Here is a 13,356-nt window from a genome sequence, read left to right on the forward strand (position 1 = left end):
GAACCTAGCATTTTTTATGTATCCTACATGTAGCCTACAGTTCTTCAGCTGGTGTGACTGGTCCATTAACCTAGACCTAGCTGGCTCTCTGTTGCTACTAACCTCCAACACTACAGCTGGTGTCAGTAGATGAAAGCAAGTCTGGGTGCTGAGGTCACTGGGTCATTCAGTCTGCGTCAACTAGACTGAGTGTTTGTCATCGGAGGACAGCTGTTATTAATTGAGTCTTCAGAGAATGAAACCACTTGCTGAAACTCTGTCGCTCAACAGAGCTTTGCAATCAATCTCTAATGAGGTCATTAATTTTGTTCAACCATAACTCATGAATGGATTTTCCTGTTTGATCCTATTAAATTGATATTTTTACGTGGACGACGATAGTTTTTGGTTGATTTCATTAAACATTTTTTCTCAAGTAGATAGTAAACGTATTTGACATTTTATTACATAGTTTAGTAATAAATGTATGTTTTAAGTTTTACTATACGATTTTTCATTCATAAAAAAAATAAGTTAGTACAAGTGAAATGGTTCTTCCCGAAGAAACAGCTAGTCAGTAAAAAAAACTACACCGGTAATCACACTTTTACTAATTTATCTTACATTCATTATATATAGAATACACCTCCTCTTTGCTCTTTTAAAATTAAAGGGATATTTAATATTTTCCCAGAGAATTGAATTTGGAGATGGTCCCTTCACTGTGAGATACTGTAAACAAACTAGTGAAAAGGAAAATGACCAGACAATCGTAATCAATACATTTCTTAAAAAATCATTCGTTTTGCGAAATATTGGTCAACAATTTTATACGTTACCTGATTAATGAAATTTGAGAACGACAGTTGTAAACATCGTTAAAAAAATTGAAAGTAATTATTCCCCGGTAATGCAAATAGCAATTTAATACAACCAAACCCAACCTTGCTTAATGACACAGCTTCATAAATTTTCTATGTAACTTTGATGTAATACTGCAGAACTCTACAACGAAAGGAAGGTAAACCAATCTCCAACTAACACATCTTACCTTCCTTTTGCCCTTTCAGGACACATACATCTTATTCATAAGACTAATTTCGATAATGTAGTTTTAATAAGTGACAGTTTGGACTATCAGTATCCTTGGGAAAGTAGAACGGCCTTGGATGGGATGTGAAGCTATTAATTTGAAGACATAATAAGTGCGAAGGTTGTGACGGTCTCGACCGAGTGACAGACGCGGCTCAGATGATGCCCCATCAGCTGATATTGGCATCATCAGCTGATATTGGCATCATCAGCTGACAATGGTACAGGATATCACACTATCTCCTCACCATCTCTCTGTTACGACCGACCTCGGCATCCGTCTACTATTGTTCTGTTTCTCAACATCTCAGACGCGAACCGTTTATGTCATTTTTATGTGGAAATCCTTTAAGTTTATCGGCTTGTGGTAGCTTTACTCATGTGTAAACTGTCTTCAGTATATGGGGAGTACTTGGTGTGTGAACTAAGTCAAAGAATGCAGAACATTTTACACCGTTGTAATGGGATTTGGATCTTATGATTACATGATGGGGTTGCCACTGGTGTATTGGTTAGAGTGAGACTTTGGTCTAGAAGGCTTGTGTACAAATCCTTCTATTCACAAGTTAATTTTAGCTGTATGTGCTTGGTCCGGTGGCTCGGAGCCTACATTAGTAGGTTCAATTATTTTCTAAAACAAACACGGATAAGAATAAGGTACAGAAAACGTTCCGTGTATTTGAAAGCTTCGCTATAAATCGTACGGATGGATAGTAAATAGCCTCTAAATCACGTAGCACATTGGTGGTGGTAAGTATTTATTCGATCTGGTTATAAGATTCTGATGAATATTCACGTTTGCATTTCAATGAATGATTAGAAGAAACTGCAACTGAAATTGTTGCAGGGAAATTGAATCGAAATAAATGGACTCTTCTACGTAAACCATGAAAGGAGCTTTTTTAACTAACTTTTTTTATGTACTTATAAATGCATAGATATTGTGAATAACTGAGAATAAAGTAAGTGAGAAATGTTTTTATCTTGTAGGCATTTTTGTCCTTATTTTGCCCAATCCCGGGATTGTTTTCATATCACTTCAAGCTAGAGGGGTTGACATTATCACTTAGATGCATTATCCATTATGGTTGTGACATTATCACTTAGATGCATTATCCATTATGGTTGTGACATTATCACTTAGATGCATTATCCATTATGGTTGTGGCATTATCCATTGGTGATCTGGTGAGATTTGAACCCTGGACCTCAGAGACCAAAATCCTGCGCTCTACCACTTGACGTTTTGCAGTACCCCCCATTTTGTAAGTTTTGCAGTATTACCATTATAATTGAATCAGTATTGTAAACATTTACTTGTTAGAGCGATCAATTTGTATGTTGCTTAAACAAACCTAGTGGTGAAAAATTGCAAATATACTACAATTTAGTGTTACAGTATTTCACCAAACATATTCCGAAAGAATGTGCACCCACAGGCACTGCTTTTAATGGTGATACTACAAAAATGTGAATCGGAGCAATTCTTGAATCCCTTACGGTTCAAGACGATCAGAAATATTATCTGCACCTTCAGCTTCGTCATGTTGAATAACAACTTTAGTGACGTGATAATCATATAACATTAGAAGATGGTTTGTTAAACTAATCATCAGCTTACTGTCATCGTTGGCATATAAAGGTTTAATCTACTTTTTACAAACATTAGTGAAGCTGCATGGCTTTTAAGTGAATATAAAGCGTTGTATAATTTCATATAAAACTAATGTTGATTATGTTTTAACTATAGACGAAACAACATTTAAAGCTACCTTAGTTTATTCCACTGTAGATTTAAGACCTAATGTGTTTGCTTATTAAAAAGTTACACAACTTGGTAAGGAGTAAGAGGCAAATATTCATGGGTACCAGTTACTATTTGTATTCAAAGTGAGAAGTATTGTTTAAAACTTGTCAATCAACAGTGTTGGGTATAAAAGATTTTCATTGCTGAGTTATTTTTATAACACTACTCTAAACCCTTCTGCTTTTTCTTTGAAAAAATTTCCATCCTGAAGACTGTGACTCACCCAAACACCTTACATTATTTGTAAGGTTTTTACTCCCACACTTTACATTGTTTGTTCACATATTGTCCCAAGTTTGGATATGAAGTGTTTGGTAAATGCATACACTCCATTGCATTGGTGTAAATGAACACCAATAAAACACGGTAAATCAGTTCCAGACCCTCCCACCTGGAGCGCTCGTGACGCGTCGTCGTGACGGGTGGCTTAACAGCATCGCATACGACTGCAAGTGTATATTAAATGTTACATATGTTATACGCCATATCACGGGACCGGGAGCTATTAGTGATTACCGCTGCATGATCGTCAATCATCCGGCCACACGATCAAGGCTCGTGATCATCATCATGATCATGATCGTCTTACTTTAAATGAATGCAATCACTACCACAGACCACCAAACCTTGCCAGATGATTTATGCTTGATCAACTTTTCCTTTCGAAGGTTACGCGTTTGATGCAATAAGATGCGTATCTAATATAGTGTAATTCTTCACTTGTATGTGGATACAAGACATAGTCCACTGTCAACATTGACAGTTGTAAATCCTATCATGTGCCTTGCGTTAAGTCGCTGATGATCCAATATCACTTCAGTGTCACTTGAGATTGGGACTGCTGAGACGTATTTGTGCTGAAATATGAATAGAAAATCCGTGTCGTGGGTGATAGATGTTTTGTGCAGCTGTGTTATTTCTTAAAAGGTAATTTATTAAAAGGTTAACTATTGCGGTCAAGGCCAGAGGTTATGCTAGTTTGGGGAAATTCCTTAGATATTTAACAGGAGCATATAGGTGAATCGTTATAGCTTATGACAAAAAGTTTCCAAAATCTAACAATAAAAATGTTTTACTCAATTCCACGATAATTTTTCTGAACAGTAAACATCATGCACGACACTTCAAATACATGCTTGTAACCTATTAAGTGTTCTTGTGAGAAGTTCTTGTGCTTCAATGATTCTCCGTTTATTGACTTCTGGTAAGGATATTTTCCTTCACATCCTAGAACGCTAGTTCTAGCCTGGAACTGTTTTATACATCACTTCAGGCTAGTACTAGTGGGTTGCGGCATTATCACATGGATACAATCCATTGGTGATTGGCGTGATTTGAACCCGGGACCTCGGGGACCGAAGTCCCGCTCTTTACCACTAGACCAGCTCGCTCCTCTGGGAAGGATATGGTACTGTAGGGGTTTTATCAGTACTATTTTATTTCTAGTTCCCATAACCATGACGGGTTTTATGTTCATGTGTGCCGTTAAATTTCTACTTACAAACAATTTTTTGTGGAATGGAAAATTAAAATAGTAGATTTATACACAATTTAGAAATGTTTATAATGATATGAGATTTTGAAGTGTATTTGGTCTTAATCCTATCAGATCCTCTTTAATCCGAATCATTACTTATTTTCGTTAAATTAGATCTTCTGAGTAAACTTTTAAGTTTCCAGCCCCTCCAATTTAGGATGTGCTTACACAAAGACAATTAGACCTAACACATTTATGAACTTACCTAACAAATCAGGCTAACTTTTCATGAAAAAATAAATGATTTTTCATTCCATTTCATTTTCTTCAATAAATTACTTTAAGCCAGTTTTACAGGAGACTGATCTAAAATGGTCAGAGTCAACTTTTGTACCAATTATGATTTTATACCCTGTAGTCAAGACCCTAAATTGAACGACAAATTATATTATATAAGTTGCATAACTGGAATTGGAAACTGCAATTGGATATTTTTTTAACTAAATAATGTAGTCAACATCTAAAATCTAGATCATAATCGGTTGGTTGATCAACTCTTTTAAACGCAATGTGGATCAAGGTTGTGACTTATACTCACTGTATGTACTTTTTTAGGAACTATTTTGTCATAAATATAATTATGGAGATGAAATAACTACCCTGGTAACTATCAGTTGACCAGAATGAACCAACTTTTTCACAGCACACAGGGGTGATCTAACGGAATTTAACTGAATTCATACGCAATAACTTGTAATAAATGAACATTTAAACATATTCTTGACTGAAAATTTATGTTTGATTATAAAGTAAACCTGCAAATTATTGATTAGTGTAGTACCTAGAAGTATATGTTAACTAGATGTAAACGTAGAAGTTAATAGACGAATAAATTTTAAGGAAGAACGTAAATGAAAGTAATTAATGTAAAAGCAATTTTTTTAAAGTACCATTTGACACTGCCATCACTGATATCTTACTATTTTTCTTTAAAGTTTACACTAAAAAAACTTTAAATCATGGACTTCAATTTTATAACTTTATAAAAATAACAAATATATAAATTACATGTTTTTACAAATAGCCATCATTGTATAATATCGTATGGATCACCTTTGTATTTTATGGTGTTAAACAAATTTTATATAAATATAAAACAATTTAGTTATATTTCTTTTTTTACTTTTTTTATTTTCTTTGAACGTTTGAACCTATTAGTTTAGGAGCTTTAGCAGATTTATAAAAATATTAACTGTACATCTTAACTATGAGTCTCTCAGAAACTATGACTTTTGAATGAACTTAATAGAGGACTTTATCATTTATTTGTTATCATATACTCTTATATCAGCTATGTTTGCTTGTATGTTTGCTTGCACACGATTTCCTTCAAATGTTGTAAATAGTTAATTTCTGGCCTAAAAACGTGTTTAATGCAGTTTAAAATGCCAACAAAAATCTAATTGCGTAAAAAAAATAAAATTGAAAGTCAACACTTTTTTTTACATTAGCCTTATGAGTTGCTAAGTAACAATGTTGGTTGAACAAAATGACAAGGAAAAAGTAAAAAAGACTTGTGTTCATAATAAGCCATCTACCCACAGTATATTAGCAAATTACAAAGTACAGTACAAAAGAAAAAACATCAGTTGTTACTATTGAGCAAAGGAAGATAACTCATACTGATAACACTGAATTGATAACTGATAACAACACTGAAGATAACTCGATATAGGTGAAAATTGTTCCAAGTCCCGATCAAATACTGATTATTGAACTTGGCTCTCTCCTACCAAAACTTAATTCTTAAAGTAAAGTTATTCTCAAGACCAGTCACATGACTAATCCAGGGTCCGTTCCTGACTCCCAATTTAACACATACTGTAGCACACAAGTCCTTTGGTAACATTATTCATTAAATTATGGAAAATCCAGTTCTTACAATACGATGTATGTCACATTCTGTTTTTTTAACTTTCGTGGAATTACTTTCTTCCAGCTAAAGTTTCCCACAAAACCGTTCAGCTCGTACGGAACAAGATGTTTGTCTATTACCGCTTAGACATTATTCAAACAAATTAGTTTATCAATAAATTCCTCCAATATAATCTTTTGGAACTAATTCAGATAAAGGTTTGCGGAAGCCTTCTATTTCGTACCAACGGATGATAATTAACAGCAGATGATCAGGTTGATGTTAAATACTTTGCATAATACCACAACTGTATGTACATTAACATACAGTGGGGTTGTTTTTTAATTACTAAAATAAATTGACTCCATCCGTGCATAATAGAATATTTAACGTTAGATTTGATTATTGTTAATTTCACTCGAAGGAATGAGGAAAACAAACAAAACCTCCACTCCCGATATATTTTATGTTTCTCTAAACTTTTGCATTGTTTCTATAACATTTAACCTGCCTGAACGTCTTCAATTAATCTTTGCTGACACCCTGCATAATCTACATAAAACCCCCAGCTTAATACAATGGAGTTTAAGTAAAAAATATATACATTTACTTCGGGAGGAAGACATGTTTGCCGTCAGGCTCTTTATTACACTTACCCTAACACCTAAGTTAAAATCGAGCGCTACATAATGATAAACAAAAGGAAAAGTAATAACGATATCAATAAAAATATTGTATTTGTTTTTTTTAAATCTGCTACAAATTATTTAACACTCTACAAATTTTAATTACAAAACTTACAAATTTATATTTGCACACAAAAGGTTTTGTGATAATTGAATTTTAAATAAAATATAATGTGTACATTTATCAATAGCTGTGGGTAGAATACAAAATATATACAGTTTGGATCACTTATTCTAGTTAATATTTGTACAATATTATGTCATCATTTTTATCTGTACCTATATCCTCCTTGTCTACCGGCACCCCCATTGCTGTAACCGCTATTACCCCCACTGTTATATCCCCCGTTTCCTCCACTCCCGTATCCTCCGTTTCCCCCACTGCCGGGTTCCTCATAAGTGATGACCGGGTGGAACCCTGTCTCGTCAGCGTCGTACTCCACCTTCTGTATTCTCCCGTCTGGCAGCGCTACTGTCCACATGCCCCAAATCTCGCCTCCAGGTCGTTGGAAGTCCTGCTCGTGGGTGAACATGGGGCTGTCTCTGGGGTCCTTGTAGGCACCTCCGGCTCCCTGGGAAGACAAGCAAGTTTTTGAATAACTTTTTGGGACATCCTCACATATATGCTTAAACATATCCTTCCTGATTTATAGTAGGGAGGGTTTAAAAGGGCAAGCACTCTCCAGTTATCTTAAAGCAATCTGTTTTCCAATTCTCCATATTTTTAGGTAAAACCTTCATATTACTGAGACTATTCAGTCCTGTCCACTAACCTTAAACTTAAGTTTATTTTGCCATTAGTCCAACAGAAAGACGAATACTGGTTTCGATCCCGCTAATGGTAAATTTATTTTAACTGTGATAAAGCCAGGAACCTAAAGCCTTAGACTGGATTAATGTGCAAAACCGCATCGGACTATAGAGCTTTGGGTTAAAGAAATTAAAGGTAAGACATATAAAACATTAAAAACTTCCTTACTTTGGTAATTTTCCAAGCAGCCTACTTATTGGTCAACTAATAATCAAAAGCAGTCTTCAAGTTAGGATTGAACTAAAACTGACGATTTTGTAATCCCGCTTATCAACAAATCAAAATTAATGTTGCATTAGATTAATGTGAAGTCCACGCCGTAAAGTGACAACTGTATGACAATTGAACTGTGGTAACTTAGGTTGTAAAATGTTTTGTTTTTGAGATACTTAGTTTGGATAAAAGAACATTTCTCTTCATACTTTTGACTATAACTGCTATTGAACATACCGCATATCCTCCACCGGCCCCAAAGCCCGGAGCTCCATACTGAGACGATGGTCTGCCACTTGGGTAGCCTCCACCAGGGGCGCCACCAGGGTAGCCTCCTCCAGGGGCTCCGTATTGACCCTGGGGTACTGGGGGTTCAGCCAGCGCCACCGCCACTAACGCCGTTAGCATCAAAATACACTGAAAAAACAAATTTTACTTAGTTTAATGCTGTACGTTTAATCTGTTACTAATGATTATTCACAGTGAACTCAAATATTTCCAAGCTTAGTTATAAACAATGTAGATGAACATATAAACCCTCTTTGGAGGCTATCAAACCATAACAGGATTTCTAAAGTAATTCTTAGTTAAAACTACCAACACAAATTGTATATTAGTTATATGTACTGAACCATGTCCTTTTGACACTAAAAATAGCCTTATGATTCTGTTGTAAAATGTGCAATGTGTGCCTAATAAATGTTTCCTTTTTATGTAACTATACATTTTAGTTATCGTACTTAATTTGTGTAATTAAGAAATAGGACAATCAATGGCTTATAAATTTGTCACGTTGGGTTCAAACGGCTTTTGAATTGGTAAAATACATAAAACCCTGCAGTTGACTCAAAAATTAAAGTTTTTGAGGTATCTATTTATTCAGTATTCATGATTGTCCATCGTTATTTATCTCTTATATCTAAACCACCCAGCTAATGTATGCATATGTCCAAGACGAATTCAATGTTATTGAGGTTGGTCTGAGCCAATATGAATAGATCCTTAACCACCGCCAAATTAATTTGTGTAAAATGCTACTTACTTTTGTGTGCGGTATTGGCAGTTTAATTTCACGGAAATTTGTATTTAGTAGGACTTAAACACTGTTGTACATGGAAGTTCTTTTATAGGCAGTGTCAATTAATTGCTTTGCTTATTACCAAGCAAATATCTTACACTGGAACACAAATATCACTGGAACACCAGTTTTTTTTTTTTATTGGTGGAATAATGATGCATTACTGGATTCATGTATTTTTCCAGTATTTAAAGGAGTGTAACAAAGAACGTATTTATATATTCCAGAGACTTTAACGATGGGTTTTAATGAATTGTTAGGCTTCTATTTACCAATGTTTACTTGTTCACCAGTGCTTTTGTCCTATCACACCATCCACCATTCAAAATGAATAGATTAGATTTAAAAACTATCCGATCAAAGCATTAACGTTTTAATTTTGTAATACAAAAACAAGGAAACGCATTCTTACAAATGATATTTGCAAGACGAATTAATTTATTGATTCTATCTTATATTTTTTAATCTCCTTCAACATAAAATACCAATAAGAAGGTTTTGTTTTATTATTATGTTTCCCTCTTTGTAAAACTATAGGAACTGAATTGTATCCTGGTTGGGTATCCTGTCGATGTCAGCAGTATAGTTATTTTTTAAAGCAAGGTAAATAAGTTATTAAATTATTAATATGAGTTCTTATACCCGTTGTTTTTAAGTATCCTACAGTATTAAGATTTTATATATAATAATAAATGATTTTTTTCGTTTATTTTATTAAGTTATAAAATATTAATGAGGTCAATTTTAGAAAAATCTGTGCTTGATTTTTGCAAATCATTTTAAAGGAAACAATCTAGCACTGCTGAACTAATCGGTGTGTTGCCTTAAAAACATCGCAACAACTGATTGTATTTTTAAAGCTGTAATTGAAAAGTAAAATTCACAGTAGAAGTAAAATATACAGTTTATTAGCTAGTTTGTTGCTACTTACCCTGGCCATGGTGTGTTACAGTGTGTGGCGAGAGACCGTCCCTCCTCTTATATAGTGGCGCTACTGTAACAGTAACAGTCTCTCAGTAACACATACAGACCCTCACTTGACAGTCCGACCACTCTTGGCTTGACAATGGACAAGGTCGGGGGAACACAGACGAGGTACATCAAGTGCCAAACTTGTAACATGTAGAGCACATAGTAGTGTAATACCACAAGCTCGACAGAATAGGCATACCAAATAAAATGTCTGAACTTGATAAATGAATATTACGTTGAACAATTAGAAAGAATTTCAAATGAAATATTTCAAGAACACAAACAATACTTAGGATCATAAAACGAGAAATAATTAAATATAACATTATTTAAAACTAGATATCAATAAAAAAATATATATATTCTGAAACTTTTAATAAGAGATAACATCCCTCAAAGAAGACCTTTTTTAAATACAACAATAACATAATCGAAAAACGGTATCAGCATTCTAAAACATACTTTCTCCTATAAGCTCGTCAACACCCTTTATCATGGGTAAGCCGTGAGAGTAAATATGATATTTTATAGTAACAAATCTCAAACTTTTGAACCGTAATTGTGACAGCAATAGGGGTGTTGTACTATTTTTTTTTTTTTAATTATAAGGACCATAACATATTAATTTTAATAAAAACCAGCTTTTATCAAAAATTTGATTTTTTCTTTTTTTTACGGTTTTATATGGGAAAATGAATAGCATAAGTTACAATAACCTTTGAACCGCCATTTTTACAGAATTGGGATTTGTACTTTTTTGATCAGAATTTAAAGGACAACATACTACATTTTTTTGGAAAATCGTTCTAGCCATTTGCGAGAAAATCCGATTTTCCGTTAATTTATAGGCTTTTATGGAAAAACCTACATAAAAAAAAATTTAAAACTCCTGTAGATACCATTGATTAGAACCTACACACCAAGTTTCATCGAAATCGGACCACAGGTGTAGTCCTTAGCTCTGTACACATTCAAACACACACAGACATCACTTCGAAAACCACATTTTTGGGTCCAGGGGACCCATAACGGATGTATCCACTCAAAACTCAAACTCGAAAAATTGACGAAAACAATGAAAGTTTTCAATGTTAGTTTCTTCATGATATACTATGGTATAGGGGGAGAAAGTAAAAGTATAAGTTTTGACTCAACGTAGTTTTTTGTTACTTTCTGAAATTTAAAAAAAGGAGAAGTTTCCAGTTTAAAGAACTAGAAATATGAATTAATCGTTCGCCTAAATATTTGTGAAAGTCAATCCCCTAATTAATTAATACAAATTTAAATGGTGGTTTGTTGTTATAATGTTTGTTTATTGTGACTAATAATTTCGTTGTTTGTCTGCTCTTTAATTCCAAAAATCGTATTGAAAATTTTGATGTTTATGAGGAAGGGATTGAATCTTATAATATTCTAAGGCTAGAAACATATTATATGTGCGAGAACGTTAAAAGCAAGTAACTTGGGTCAATGAATAATTCGCTGTACAATTATAATGTCATTTTGACATATTCACAACATCCCATGCTAATCAGATGATTAAATTTCCTAACTAAGCTGAAAGGAGATATAAGTACAAAGCTAAGTTTAGGCTTGATGTTTTAACGTTTATCGATGCAATATTATGGACACCATGAACCCCGGAAAACTATCTTATTATGCATCAATAATTTTTTTTTACTTTAATTTCCGATAACGGCAATGTACAAAGCAATTCCAAACGTTTTCACTGTTAAATCTAGAGTCAAAACATCATTTTCAAGCTGAAAGTATAGTTATCGAACTTACAGTGACGAATGAAAATTAGCTAGTGAAATTTTTGGCAATTGTAATTTAAAGTTTTAGAAATTTATAATGTGAGCTACAAAAGGCTCTATCATTTCCTATCCAAGAATCTGCGTGCGGCCTATACTATAAATTTTACTCCTGTAGGGAGAATCAGATCTTCTTCAACACCAACTAATGTATTGAAAGCTGCCCTTTTAGCTAAAGTGTGTCGGAAAGTGTGTTGAAATTACGAGTCACCAAACAACTACATTCTATATATATATATATATACAGGGTGAATCTTCTAAGCTGTCCTAAACAGATTACAGACGAACGGCTTGACATTCAGAGATGAAACAAAACTTTTCCCCAATAACTCATACCCAAGGAACAACGTAAAAATGTTTTTACCATTTTTAAAATACAGGGTGTTCAAGAAACTGGGGGTCATGGGTTCGAATCTCAGAGTTTTCAAACGTAAACATATGTCATGTTATGCATCATTGTAAAGCTCTAGACTAGACAAACAATTTAGTGAAAACAGAACTCATTTATCTTTGTCCGTTTCAAAATGGCGGCCGTTTTTTTAGAAAATATTTATATTTACAGAATACCCTGTATCTTGAAAACCGCTAAACTTATTTTCGTTCTGTTTGAAAATTCATAATCCTCGTAGGTTCAGCTTTAATTTGATATACAACAAGTCAACATTTAAAAAACTAAATATTTTTTCTATGATTTTAATTTTTTTTTAAGTTGGTAGCCTTGTAAATGAAAATTTTTAAATGGTAACATATGTAAAAGTGTGTATAATTTTGAAGGTCTTGTAAAAACAAACAACTTTTAAATTTAAACCTACCGTCTATCTTTGGTCGTTTTATGGTAATTAAGAGTCTTCCTTAGTGGAAGCCATGTTGGATTTATTCCCCATAAGAACAATGTTAAACATTACATCATTTGTGGACACGTAACGGCGTTATTTGTTAAGATATAGCTTTGAAATTTATAATTTGTATTTTTAACATAATAGACTCGTGACTGAGGTTTTTGAATTTCGAAAATCCATTTTCATTTCCTTTCAATAATTAGCTTAATTTTAAGCTAATTAATAATCAATTATTCATTATAAAAATTAAAAATTGTGAAATAAAAAACGTCAATCTCTAGAGGACCGCAATTCCTTAAATTTAACTCCTTATCCATAATTATATGACAATTTGCTGATGAGATATTTGGACCCAAAGTTAACATTGTTCTTATGGGGAAGAAATCCAACATGGCTTCCACTAAGGAAGACTCTTAACCAAAAACTCCAATTGCCCATATAAAACCCATGTTAAACGTACAGTACTGAAGATTAGTGGATGGAGATACACTATTCCCATGGTACTGCGTGTTTAACATGGGTTTTATATGGGCAATTGGAGTTTTTGGTTAATTACTATAAAACGACCAAAGATAGACGGTAGGTTTAAATTTAAAAGTTGTTTGTTTTTACAAGACCTTCAAAATTATACACACTTTTACATATGTTACCATTTAAAAATTTTCATTTACCA

At 33.5% G+C, this 13,356-nt stretch overlaps 1 protein-coding gene across 1 annotated transcript in view; it reads right to left on the minus strand.

Moving 5' to 3' along the window:
• The window catches only part of LOC128999526 (collagen alpha-2(I) chain-like), a 62,585-nt gene that overhangs the window by 11,228 nt on the left and 38,001 nt on the right, over window positions 1–13,356 (minus strand). Inside the window, exons 12-14 of the mRNA XM_054426093.1 lie at window positions 8,218–8,397; window positions 7,236–7,528; window positions 28–157 (exon numbers count right to left, since the gene is read on the minus strand). Of these exons, the coding sequence (XP_054282068.1) occupies window positions 28–157; window positions 7,236–7,528; window positions 8,218–8,397 (603 nt within the window). The remainder of the gene's footprint in view (window positions 1–27; window positions 158–7,235; window positions 7,529–8,217; window positions 8,398–13,356) is intronic.

The sequence above is a fragment of the Macrosteles quadrilineatus genome, unplaced genomic scaffold (assembly GCF_028750875.1).
Source record: "Macrosteles quadrilineatus isolate MER2022 unplaced genomic scaffold, UCM_ALF_1.0 Scaffold_8__2_contigs__length_117827958, whole genome shotgun sequence".
Lineage (NCBI taxonomy): Eukaryota > Metazoa > Arthropoda > Insecta > Hemiptera > Cicadellidae > Macrosteles > Macrosteles quadrilineatus.